The sequence below is a fragment of the Sminthopsis crassicaudata genome, chromosome 5 (assembly GCF_048593235.1).
Source record: "Sminthopsis crassicaudata isolate SCR6 chromosome 5, ASM4859323v1, whole genome shotgun sequence".
NCBI lineage: Eukaryota > Metazoa > Chordata > Mammalia > Dasyuromorphia > Dasyuridae > Sminthopsis > Sminthopsis crassicaudata.
The window spans coordinates 86,316,483-86,329,212 of record NC_133621.1 but is presented as its reverse complement, the minus strand read 5'-3'; the positions used below and the strand labels follow the sequence as shown (position 1 = coordinate 86,329,212).

The 12,730-nt window shown below is 35.1% G+C and overlaps 1 protein-coding gene across 6 annotated transcripts in view; it reads left to right on the top strand.

Moving 5' to 3' along the window:
• DPP6 (dipeptidyl peptidase like 6) overlaps positions 1–12,730 on the top strand; it is a 1,195,887-nt gene that overhangs the window by 1,067,473 nt on the left and 115,684 nt on the right. For all 6 annotated transcript variants that reach the window (XR_012482250.1, XM_074267390.1, XM_074267388.1 and 3 more), the window contains 2 exons: positions 2,096–2,143; positions 4,530–4,648. Coding sequence is in view for 5 of the 6 variants with exons in the window: in XM_074267390.1 (XP_074123491.1) it covers positions 2,096–2,143; positions 4,530–4,648 (167 nt within the window). In the remaining variant the exon portion in view is untranslated. The remainder of the gene's footprint in view (positions 1–2,095; positions 2,144–4,529; positions 4,649–12,730) is intronic.

Here is a 12,730-nt window from a genome sequence, read left to right as displayed (position 1 = left end):
TGCAAAGCCTGTGGACTACAGTTTCCAGTTGGGGGGGAGAGGGAAGGAAGGGGTAGAAGAATTGCTTATCTTATATCCTCTCCAGAGAGACTCAGAAACTAACTTATTGTCCTTGTGCTACTCATGACTAATACAGGTGCCTTGCACAAAATGGGTGCTTAATAAATGTTTCTTAAATTGAGCTAAATTTTAGCTAATTCATTTGAATAAACATACAGAATTATAAAATTTTAAGATGGAAGTTACCTCTAAAAAGTAATTTAAATTCATTCAAGACCATACCTAAACCAGTCCAAGAAGACTACAAGAAAAGAGGATTCCATGATTTCTCTCAGGCCTCCATTCCAGTACTTAGCATTATCCCTGCTCCCTCCAGTATTCTCCCAGACACTCCCAAATGAAACCATGAGAGATGTGTTATCCCTCCTAGAAAGTGCATCAAGAATCTTGGATTAAGACATTATTATTATTTCTCTACTCATTTACCCCTCTACCAGAGTAAGCCAGGAGAAAGAAAAAGAGATAAAATTACTAAGTATGGCTATTTCATTGCTGGTTTAATTAAGAGCTAGAGAGCTGTGAAAGAAGAGGAGATTAAAACTAGAAAATGAAATCAGGTTTTTGAATTGTTGATGAATTTCATTTACCCCTGAAGGATCCTGCCCTCCAGGAATCTATTTCTTCTTTTTTCTCTCTTTATCCTCTCCCTTATTATATCTCATTTGTTCTCATGGACTCAAGTATCATTTCTACAAAGATAACTACTAGTGATGGATATTGAGCTCTGATCTCTCTCCCTGAATCACCAATTGCCTACTAGACACCACCTCTTAGATATCCCCTAGGCATTTTAAGCTTAATTTATTCCCAATCATCATATATTGGAAAAGATGCTGACTTTGTTAATGGAAACGTTGGGACTAAAACCCATTTCATCTACTGCTACCTATGTGATTTTGGACAGGCTCTTTGAACGTAAACTCTGCAAAATGTTTAAGTGCGGCTATATAACTTCTGGTATCCCTTTCACCTTTAAATCTACAAACCTTTAACTCTCTTCCAAAGACGTTCCTCCATTTCAAGCATTCCCCATCTCTTGCTGTTTAGTTAAATCTCTTAAATTGCTTTCCATTCCATAGAAATAAGTCTTGACATGTATGGCAACTTGCAATAGAGGTCAGAGTAATTCATAGTCATAGTATTATTAACACTTGGAAGGGGTAATGTGGTGCTAAGGTGTGAAGGATTGAAATGAGACTCTTTTATGATAAAAGGTTTTAATGGAGCAAGAATGGAACATAAGTGCTCTGGGAACTTAAGGTTCAAGGACAGAATGCAATTAACCAAGAGAAAAGGTAAAGAAGATGGAACCTTAGATTACCTTTATAAGTTTGCATAGGGTCAGTGATAGAAGCATAAAACATTAGAACTAAGAGGACCCTCAAGAGTAGAAATAATAGACCCAGTCAATAATTGTCGAAATTTTCTTGTAACCACTACAAAGGAAGTTAACAGCACCCAGCAATGACATATCAATGCTAATTAGGCAACTTAATATTTGAAGTGACTGCCCCCAAATAAGCACAAGTAGTTCATAGAAAAACTAAGATTAGGAAAAGCTGATTTCCTGACACTCAATCCAGGACTATAGCACTCTCTATCCATAATGCAGGATTATGTATTTCAAATTCTGTGAGAGATACTGACAATTCTGGGAATTGGTAGTATAATATGGTACAAAATACCCTGGATTTGGCATCTATTATTTCCTGACTTCTAGTCCTGAATTACTAATTGCTTGCCAGACATCACCTTCTGCATGTCCAAATCATGTTACATTGGAAAGAATGCTGGATTTGACATCTCCTGTTCCCTGAACCAAGGAAAAGGTCTTCAGATGGTATACTGGTTCTAAGCTGACTACCTGTACAAGACCATACAAAGGAGACCATACAAACGAGACCATACAAACCATTCACTTCTCAGTGACATAGGTCCCTCCTCTTTAAAATGAGGAAGTTGGGATAGAGGTCTAAGGTTCCTTCCAACTCTTAGTCTGTGATCTAATTGTGTTAACTTTATTTTGTCTCTGCAGTTATTTCCTCAGCACAGAGGATGGACCTAAAAGAAGACACTTATACAGGTATGATTTTGAACTTTCTTCCTTTATGCATTAGCTTCATGAAAAGCTATTCAGTTCTATCCCATGTGGCCATTGTCCCCTACAACATATATTGTACTTATGGGAGAGATAGGAAAAAGAATGTTTTAGCACTTAAAATCAGAGTTAGTGATTCCCAAACTACCTTACTTTTCATTTTTCATCCAACAGATTTTTCTCATTTTCCCTATTTTCCTAATAATTAGATATCTTCTAGCAACCTCTTCTATTGAGCTACATAAAAATAATGACTTTGTAATTTTAGTCTTATTCAGATATTTATTAGTGACATAAGAGTGCAGTGAGAAGAACATTAGACAAACACAAGACACTTGGTTTTAGTTGCTCTGCTGATTATTTTTTATGGCTTTGTGTGAATCACTTAATTCTTATAGGCTTGTTCAGTGTAACTTGAAAGGGACCTTAAAGGTGATCACATCTAACCCCTTATTTTTATAATTTCTCTATCTTTTCTCTAGAAGATATAGCTTTGACAAGGTGCTCTATAAAGTTACTTACCAGGTCTAAATTTTGTGACCAACTCCCATTCTTTCCTAGGAGAGCTTTTGGCTGAGAAATGAGGTTAGTCTTTGGAACTCGTAGTCCATATTCCCAGATTCAAGATTAATGTTTCCCTTCTCTGTTTCCTAGTTAACAACTGTAGTTAAAATAATAGACTTAGTCAGTGACTGTCCGAATTTTCTAGCAGCCACTTCAAAAGAAGTGAACAGCACCCAATAAACACATCAATCCTAATTAGGCAATTGTGGTACCCTAGTGAGAGATCTCAGAGGTTGCTTTCAGATGATTGGATATACTCATTTAATAGTCATTTACTAAGCATTTACCATATGCAAAGAACAATGCTAGGCAATGGGAAAGATATAAAGATAATTTTAAAGCACAATCCCAAATGGGATCTCTGAACAATCTATAAATCCAGAACATAAATGTTGGCCTCAGGTGGGAACAAGCTGGTAAGATAAGGAATCCTTCATTGAATATGGCATCTCATCAGATTGAAAGCTTCTTCCATTAGTATGGAGCAACAGTTGTCAAAAATACAATCTGCAGATATGTAGAGATGTCTGAAACTCTTTCTGGGAGTTATTGAGATCAAAATGTTTTTCAGAACACTATTAAGATATTGTTAGCTAAAAAAAATAAAATATTGTTAACTTATTAAAATACTTCTCCCTTTTCCAACTATATATATTATATTATTAATATATTATATATATAAATTTGTTTCTCATGCTTCAACCAAAACACCAAATCTCAAAAATAAATATAATAATTCATCTATCTTCTGTTAAGCTCAGTAAGATTTGTAAAAATATGTAATGTCATTTTCCTCACTAAATTTTCTTGGCTACTTTTCACAAAAATATATTTATATTAACATGCAGTAGATTTATTATTATTATTTTAAATGAATTAGAAAATATCTTTAAATTTTAATCATTTAAACTCCTAATATGGTAAATATTGATATAGTCCACATAAACAAAAAGATTTTAAGATCATTAGTCATTTTAAGCATCTAAAGGGATATTCAGACCAAAAATTTGAGAATTGCTGGTATAAATCATAGCTTATCCATATATCCTCCTTATGTATGAGTTTTATCCAAACAAAAATCCACTACAGAGGATCCACTCAATACACAAAGGGGCTGAGTTTTTGCCCCCTGATATTACATGAGTACCAATATAGTGCCTAGGTTGATGTCCTTCAGCCTTTTGGTAAAGCTACATGTGTAGTGTCTTGCCTTCACCTATAGTAGTTTGTTATTTGCTCTTCCTCAGTATATTTCTATAATTTAGATCATTGCTAAAGATATACAAAAGCCATTAACTGGACATTAAGAATATGAAATTGCCTAAAACATTTTCAAAATGCTCTTTGAAACAGTATTAAGGAATCACTTGTGATTTGGGGAATTGAGGAAGGCTATATGAGAAAGGCAATAATTGGACTTTACTTTTAAGAATGAAGATTTCAATGGAAGAAACGGGCATACCTTCTAGGTTTAGTATCTTTACCTCCAGTAATGTTGGAAACAAAGACAAATGGAAGCAGGAAAGCAAAGACTATTTTTGAAGACTGAATAGATTGTAAGCTTCTTGAAGGCAGGGATCTCCTCTCATTCGTTTTAATTTGTCTCAGTGTACAGTTGCATTGATTTATACATTGTCAGTACAAGATAAATATTTGGGGAAGGAAAGAATGGAAAGTGTGGGAGAAAAAATAAAAGTTTGGAGTCGCACTATGAAAGAAAACATGGAGCTCTATTGAAGATTACCTTCTGCTATATTACCCAGCCTTTGTTAACACTCTCTCTCTTTCTCTGTCTTTGTTTTATTAGTGCTGACACTGAAGGCACCTACAATAGACAGTGCCTCTCCTGTGATTTGATCGAGAATTGTACTTACTTCAGTGCGTCCTTCAGTCACAACATGGACTATTTCTTGTTGAAGTGTGAAGGTAAGTACTTGACATGATTTCAAACCTATTCTTGTGAAATAGAGCTCTGTCAGGAGGCATGTCAGGATCAGAATATCTCCCAGGGTGAGCGCTCATCTTCAATCCTGGCAAAGAAGTCCCTATTCCCCATATGGCCCATGGAAAAATGGCAGCGGGGAGATGGTGCTGATTGAACCAACTGCCTTGGGAAATTGCCAAACATCTGTCTATGTAGAGACTTCTAGGTTAGCTGTCAATGCTGCATGCTTATTAAAATAGTTTATTTTTTAAAATGTTCAACCAGTCTTATCACATATTGGAATTAATGAATTTGTGCTCCATGAAGTGACTTCTGCTTAGTGATTATAGCGCAGAGCTGGCAGAAGCCAGCTACATCAGTTCACTGCCTTTTTAAGGGTAGAGAGTTCATCCACCCCACTCCAACCCTTTCCACTTCTTTCTTCCATTCTTCTCCATATAACACTGTTAAAGACAAGTCTCTATAGAATCCTTCTCCCTAATATGTCTGGAATATATAAGAAAGATAGTGCCCAGCAGCTGAATTTAGTCATCCCATCCAATAAAGTATTAAGAAGATTTGCTGTATATGTAAGGTGTTCATCTTAAAGAAACAATAAGAAAAATCCTAAAACTGCTTTTCTTGATTTTAAAAAACTTTAAGTTGCCTCTAGATATGATATGTGGGGAGCTGTAGAATATCATGAGAAGAGATAGTTTTGTTTATAGCAGCTTAGACACTGATGTACACAGAAAAATATAAAATAGGTACCAAGGATGGCAGGGAAGTTGGGTGGGAAGGGAGAAATAAGGCAAACATAAATAAGCATATAGCACTTCCCATGTATCAGGTTCTGTGTTAAGCTCTATTACAAATATTCTTTTCTTTGATCCTCACAAATTCTGTGAGATAGGTGCAATTATTGTCACCATTTTACAGTTGAGGGAATGAAAATAAACCAAGATATATATATATATATAGATAGATAGATAGATAGATAGATAGATAGATAGATACATACATACATACATACATACATACATATATATATACATAGATAGATAGATAGATATACATATATATATATAAGAAGAATCTGATTATCCTCCATTATGTCAGTATTTTATGATACTCAGTACCATTTGGTTAGAAGTGATGATAGAGAGTAGAGAGAGATAATTATTTAAAACATCTCAAAGTCTTATAATAATGAGTAATTGAGGTAATTTACAATTAAGCTTTATTTTTAAATTTCTATTTACTAATAATTTTAATAAGGTCAAATCCCTAAATTCCTTATGTAACTACAAAGTATACTTGATATTTGCTGTTAGCACACACCAGTCCTATCACTTCCAATAACATTGCAAAGGAACATATGAGTAAATAAATCCATTCATTTACATTCTGTTAAAGATTACCTTCATGGTGCAGTGATGTCTCATTTTAACATCATCTACCCTCTACAACTCTAGCCTTGGCTATAATGTCTTATTTGTTCTTGCTTTTCTTTGAGTACCCAATTTACAGATGAGAGGACTAATTAAGTAATAAAAGACATTAGGAAACCCCGTTCCTTCATTAAAGATCATAAAAATATCAGACCTATAAGGTATTTTGAGAGCATTTTGTTTATTCTTGTCATCCTGCAAATTCTCATTTTAAGAAGGGAGAAAAGAGCAGGGTATGGATCCTAAAGTTTCAGATGTAATAGTTTTGACTGCTTAAGAACAGGGGCCATTATCCAAGAAAACATAATTCTCCATTTACAGATAAAGCAAACTAAATATTGCATTGTGCAATCTAGATTTTTAAAAAATACTACCAGACCCCCTCAGTGCAAGAACTGCATTCTAAACCAAATTCTTTAAGGAGGGAATTTCATTATTTAGATATTGCTCTTTATTAAATCTATATTTATTATATGTATATAGTAAAAAGAACATATAATACAGCACATAAATAAGAAATGAAACAAAGGGAGCTTAATATCCCACCTGACTTAGACTCATGAAATATCAGAGCCAGAAGGATTCTTGACAAGACATTTGGTCTAATCTTGTCTTCAGATAGCCCTATATTATGGGGAGAAAAGAAACAGTATAAATTGCTAACATTACAATATTGGCAGGAGAATCTTTAAAGTCCAAAAATCACATTTCATGTATTATCTTGTTTGATATATCTGATGAAATTTCATTAACAGATTTTTTTAAGGTGGTATGACTTCTCATTTTTGCATTTTTCTATCCTCTATGCTTTTTGACAGAACCTTATTTGTTCATTCTTCATTTTGAGCAACTTTAATTTTTTAAATAATATTTTATTTTTTTCTGATTACACATAAAATTTTTTAGCATTTGTTAGGTTTTTTAAAGTTTTGAGTTCCAATTTTTATCCTTTGCTCTCCTCTTCCCTCCCTGAGACAATAAACAATCAGTTGTAGGTTATATGTGGAGTAACTTTAATTTTGAAATTAGTTCATTCTAAAAGGCAGTTGGTAGGGCAGTGGTTAAAGTATCCCTGGTATCAAGAAGACCTGTGTTCAAATCTAGCCTCAGACACTAATATATTGTTGGTGGAATTATGAATGGATCCAACCATTCTGGAGAGCAATTTGGAACTATGTTCAAAAAGTTATCAAACTGTGCATACCCTTAGACCCAGCAGTGTTTCTATTGGGCTTATATCCCAAAGAGATCTTAAAAGAGGGAAAGGGACCCACATGTGCAAAAATGTTTGTGGCAGCCCTTTTTGTAGTGGCTAGAAACTGGAAACTGAGTGGATGTCTATCAGTTGGAGATTGGCTGAATAATTTATGGTATATGAATGCTATGGAATATTATTGTTCTGTAAGAAATGACCAGCTGGATGATTTCAGAAAGGCCTGGAGAGACTTACATGAGCTGATATTGAGTGAAATGAGCAGGACCAGGAGATCACTGTACACAACAACATCAATATTATTCAATGATCAATTCTGATAGACATGGCTCTTTCCAACAGATGACAGTTCCAATGATCTTGTGATGAAGAGAGCCATCTACACCCAGAGAGGATTGTAGGAACTAAATGTGGATCACAACATTACATTCTCACTCTTTCCGTTGTTGTTCCCTTGCATTTTGTTTTCTTACTCATTTACTTTCTTTTTTTATCTGATTTCTCTTGTACAGCAAGAGAATTGTATAAATATGTTTATATATATTAGATTTAACATGTATTTAATATGTTTAACATATATTCAATTGTTTGCCATCTAGGGGAGGGAGTGGGGGGAAGGAGAACACAAGGTTATGCAAGGGTCAGTGTTGTCAAATTATCTGTTATATGTTTTGAAAATAAAAAGCTTTATAAAAAAAAATCTAGCCTGAGACACTTACTAGATATGTGGCTCTGGGAAAATCATTTAATCTCTGTTTTTGTCAGTTTCATCAACCATCAAATGGAGTTAACAATGGCACCTAACTCAAAGACTTGTAAAAATCGAATGAGATAATGAATATAAAAAGCATGTAGCACACTGCATGACACATATTCCCTTTCTTCCCCCCCAAAAAAGAGCCAAAATTTTAAGAAAATTAAAATAGGCTGTCTTATAATGGTTTCATTCTAATCCTTGACTCTTATTGAAGTAGACTCAGAGGCAATGAGTTCAAGTAACTGTGTGCACCAGCTTGTCTCGAAGTCAACAACTTGTCATCTTTTCCTGAAGCTAGAATGTCTGTTAGGAATCTGAAAACCCAGGTTCTAATATCACCTTTGCCATTAATTTGCCTATTATACCTTGATCCAGTCTTTATGGGTCTCATGTTCTTCATCTGTAAAATGAATTTTGGATTAGGTGATCCTTAATAAGCTCCCTACTAGCCCAAACTTTCTTCGAATGATATGCTGACTTCCTGCACCCACATTGGGAGGGCTCATATGATTTTATATCTTATTTGATATATCTGATGAAATCTCATTAACAGATTTCCTCATTGAGAGGGATCATATGATTTGACCCAATCTATAAAAGAAGAGCAAAATTTGAGGCAAGATGGTAGAAAGGAAAGAGTGCTGATTCCACCATTCACCATTACTCTCCAGAAAATCACAGCCTTCTGGGACCCCATTCCCTCATCTGTAAATTGATTTAATAGATTAAGTAGTCTCTCAGGTTCTTTCTGGTTTTGGATCTATGAGTCTATAATTAAGAATTCAGTGTACTATGTAGTAAATTATAGACAGAACTCTGAGTAGAATGCTATATATAATAAAGACCAGTATATACATAAAGAATGTAATTCATAAACCATAGAACCCTCTATTCAATTTTTCACAAATGCCCCTGCCCCAAATCTTCACTCTCTCCTTCTCTCCTCTTCTCAACTCTTCTTTTTCTCTCTCTCCTTTTTCTTCTTTCTTTTTTTCTTTCTCCCTCTCTTTTTCTTCTCTCTCTTTTCTGTTTCTTTCCTCTCTCTCTTTTTCTCTCATTTTCTGTCTTCTCTCTCCCTCTCCTCTCTCACTCACTCTCTTTTATCTCTTCCTTCTCTCATTTTCTCCATCTTCTCACTCTGTCTCACACATACATTCACATTCACTCACATATTTACATACAAATATATTCATATATCCATACAAGTTCATATTATTTAGAGTTCATATATTCAGAGGCTTTCTTCTAGTCCAATCTCTTTATTTTACATATAAGGAAACCAAGGCCTAAATAGTTTAAGAGTCTTGCCTAAGTTCACATAAATGGTAGATTATTCCTAAAGTCTCCTCCAGTTCTTGCATTTTATGACAAAGTTTTCCTAAAAGTAAACCTGGCTATTCCAGAAAGAGAAGCCCTCCTTTTATGCTTTCTCAGTCCTCTTTTCATTGAGGAATTTTCCAGATATTTCCTTTTAAGAGTTACCTCAGCCTGAGGCTTCTTTCCCTCCCAAATCTTTTATCTGTGACAGCATTCAGGCTGAGCCTCTTTAACATTTCCCATCATGCCCCTACAAGTGAAAGCCATGATATTCTGCTTCATTGTCTTGGGGCAGAATTGTGCCTAATGGTGAGGTGGATGCTATGGTAACTTTGTGCAAGATTTGTGAGTCTCCAGCCAAATCCACCATGCACCTCAGCTCCTAAGTAACTGAACCAAAGATTCCAATTTACATGATTTAAGTTTCACTTTCGCAGCATCAATTTGGGAGCATTAGATCCTTCTTCTCTGGAAACCATATCCCAGGAACATGATTTATTCTCTTCCTAGCTTGTCAGAAGAACCTCATCAATCCTGTTTCTAAGAAACCTCTGAACACCATCAGAAATGGGAGCAGTTCATGAATCAGAGACAAACTGCATCCTTTCTTAAAATGTGGTTAAAATCAAAGCTGCTTTTTTTTGGACCCCAAGATCCTTCTTATGTCACTTTTGGTGAAGGGTAGGGCACAATCTGGGTTTCAGGGAGTGGCTGGAGCTGCAGGATTCTAACTCCTAGGATGCCTACAAATCTGCATTTCTAGGAACAGAGGGCTAGCAATGTCAGACTCTAGGATCACCAGACTAAAACATTTCTGTAGTCTTTTCCAGTTCTTAATCTGTGATAATCAATTTAAAAGTGCACTGAATTCATCCCAGATAGATCAAAGACTATTTACCTCTATGAATTCAGGGAGAACTGGGCATGAACCTTACTGCTGACATTTAACTAACTCTATAAAGTGAGCAAAAAAATTAATCTCATCTGTAAAATGAGTAAAATAACATCCACTTTTCAACATTGTTGTGAAACTCAAATCTAATATGTATGTCAGCATGCATGTATGCGTATGTGTGTGTATATACATATATATGTGTGTGTATATATATATATATGAAAGAAATCTTATGGTGATATAAAAACTCCAATTATTATTGTTATTAGTATCTTAAACTAGTCTTTCTCACTCCACAGATTGTCACTCCCCTCATGGTCAATATTTTCTATGATCAAATAACCATCACAATCAGCAAAACTATAGTACAAAAAATGGGAAAGGTATTGGATTTGGAGCCAAGAAAGCTGAGTTCAGATCCTAGCTCTCTTATTTCCTCTGTTATTGTATAATGATGGGCAAATCACTTGATGTCTCTAACTTGTTTTCTCCTCTGTAAAATGGGAATAGCTACATTTGCCCTACCCACCTCTCAGAACTGTTTTCAAGAATGCTGTTCATAACAGGATTATGGATTATCTCATCTTCATTATCACTGCTGTTATCTTTTTTTAAAGGCTTATAATTATTATTATTATCTATGTCTTATGACAGTCTTCTGGCAGAAGGGAGTCCCTCCTTGAAGTACATATTGACCCTTGCTTTTTACATCTAGACTTCCTGTGTCATCTTCCCCCAGTGTAGATTAGGCTATCAATAGCTTTGTTCTGGTACCTTGTTCATGGCACATGGTTCATGGACAAGGTAAAGAAGTTGGGGAAAACAGCCCTTTAAGAAGTGTGGATGCTGAGAATAATACATAAAATAATGGCAAACAGTTCAATACAAAACTTTATTGCAAACAGTAAAGAAGAGGAGCGAGGAGAAAAAAGATCTGATAAACTCAGTCATTTACAATAACATAGATTGTAATCTGGCAAGGGCAGCACTTTATTGGGTAACATGTTCCATTCAGCAAGAAAGGGGTATGTCCTTGTATAATCCCCCTGGGGAGATGCTCCAAAGGTACCTTTCAAAGAGAATGGTTCTTGTACTCTGATTTTGGGTGGCCTCCCTTGGAGCTAGATAATTTGCATATCAGAGCTCAAGATCAAACATTATTTGGAGGATTTGTATAGTAGAAAAACAAGCTGGTGATAGACTAAATTTGGGGGAACAAAGTTACACCAACCTTTGAAAAATGTCAGTGTTTTCCCATGAATATTTTCTATGATCTTACACCTCCCATAAAGAGAGACCTTTGGACATAATCTTATAATATTTAGGAGGTGTCACTAATACACACAACACCTATGGAAAACTGGGTTTCTCACAGCATTTAAGGGCAGACGCAGACACAAAGAAAGACTCTTTTCTCTTTCCCTTTTCTTTGGAAGCATCCCCTGTTTCTTTTGTCTTTTGTATTCACACCTGGGAAAACCATCAAGACTTATCCCTTAATAGGAGATTAATACAAAGAGAAAAGTAAGATTTTGAGCTATCAAAATTGTTACATGTATTGTTCAGTCATTTTTCAATCATCTCTGATTCTTTGTGACTCCATTTGGGATTTCCTTGGTAAAGATTCTGTAGTGGTTTGCCATTTTCTTCTCCAGCTCATCTTACAGATGAGGAAACTGAGACAAACTGAGTCACACAGCTAGTGTCTTATTACATTTAAATTCATGATTCTTCTTGACTCTGACCATTATCCACTATGCCAGCCACTGTAGCTGCCCTAGCTGCCTTGTATTATTACACATACAATGGAATATTTGCACTTGATTTTTAATGTCCATTATAGGTCTAAAATTGTATGGTTGTATAATTCTAAGCAATCAAATCAGAGTTTCCTAGATTATAAGAGCTAGAAAAGCATAAATGCTCTCTTAAATGTTTTCACATCTTCTCCAGACCCTAATATGATTGATGCCTTGCACATAGTAGATAGTAAATAATTGTTACGAGCAAGTGAATGAATGAAACTAGATACTAGTACAAATGATTTGCATGAAATAACTCATTTTGATGCTCTAAGGAATGACTTTTTGCAAGATTTTACATCTTCAATTTCTACCTAAATATGGTGCTAGGAAAATCAGATCAGCAGATAACCTCAGTGGGTTGCCTAAGAGGTAGGGGGGAAAATATGCCAAATACACTCTTGCTGGGATTAGATATCATTAATTAGCCCACCAAAGAGATAGTCAATTCCCCCAAATGGGGCTTAGTCTACCAAAAAAAAAAATAGATGATTCCTTTGGTTCATCTAGTTTTCAGCCATCTGGATATATCTGAATTTCTAAAGCATTAACCTGGGCTTCCTGTTATTATTGAGCATCTTAGCATTATTAAGCTTGTATTTATCCAAGGGAACTTCCAAAACTGTGTTTGCAACATTTTTGATTATAG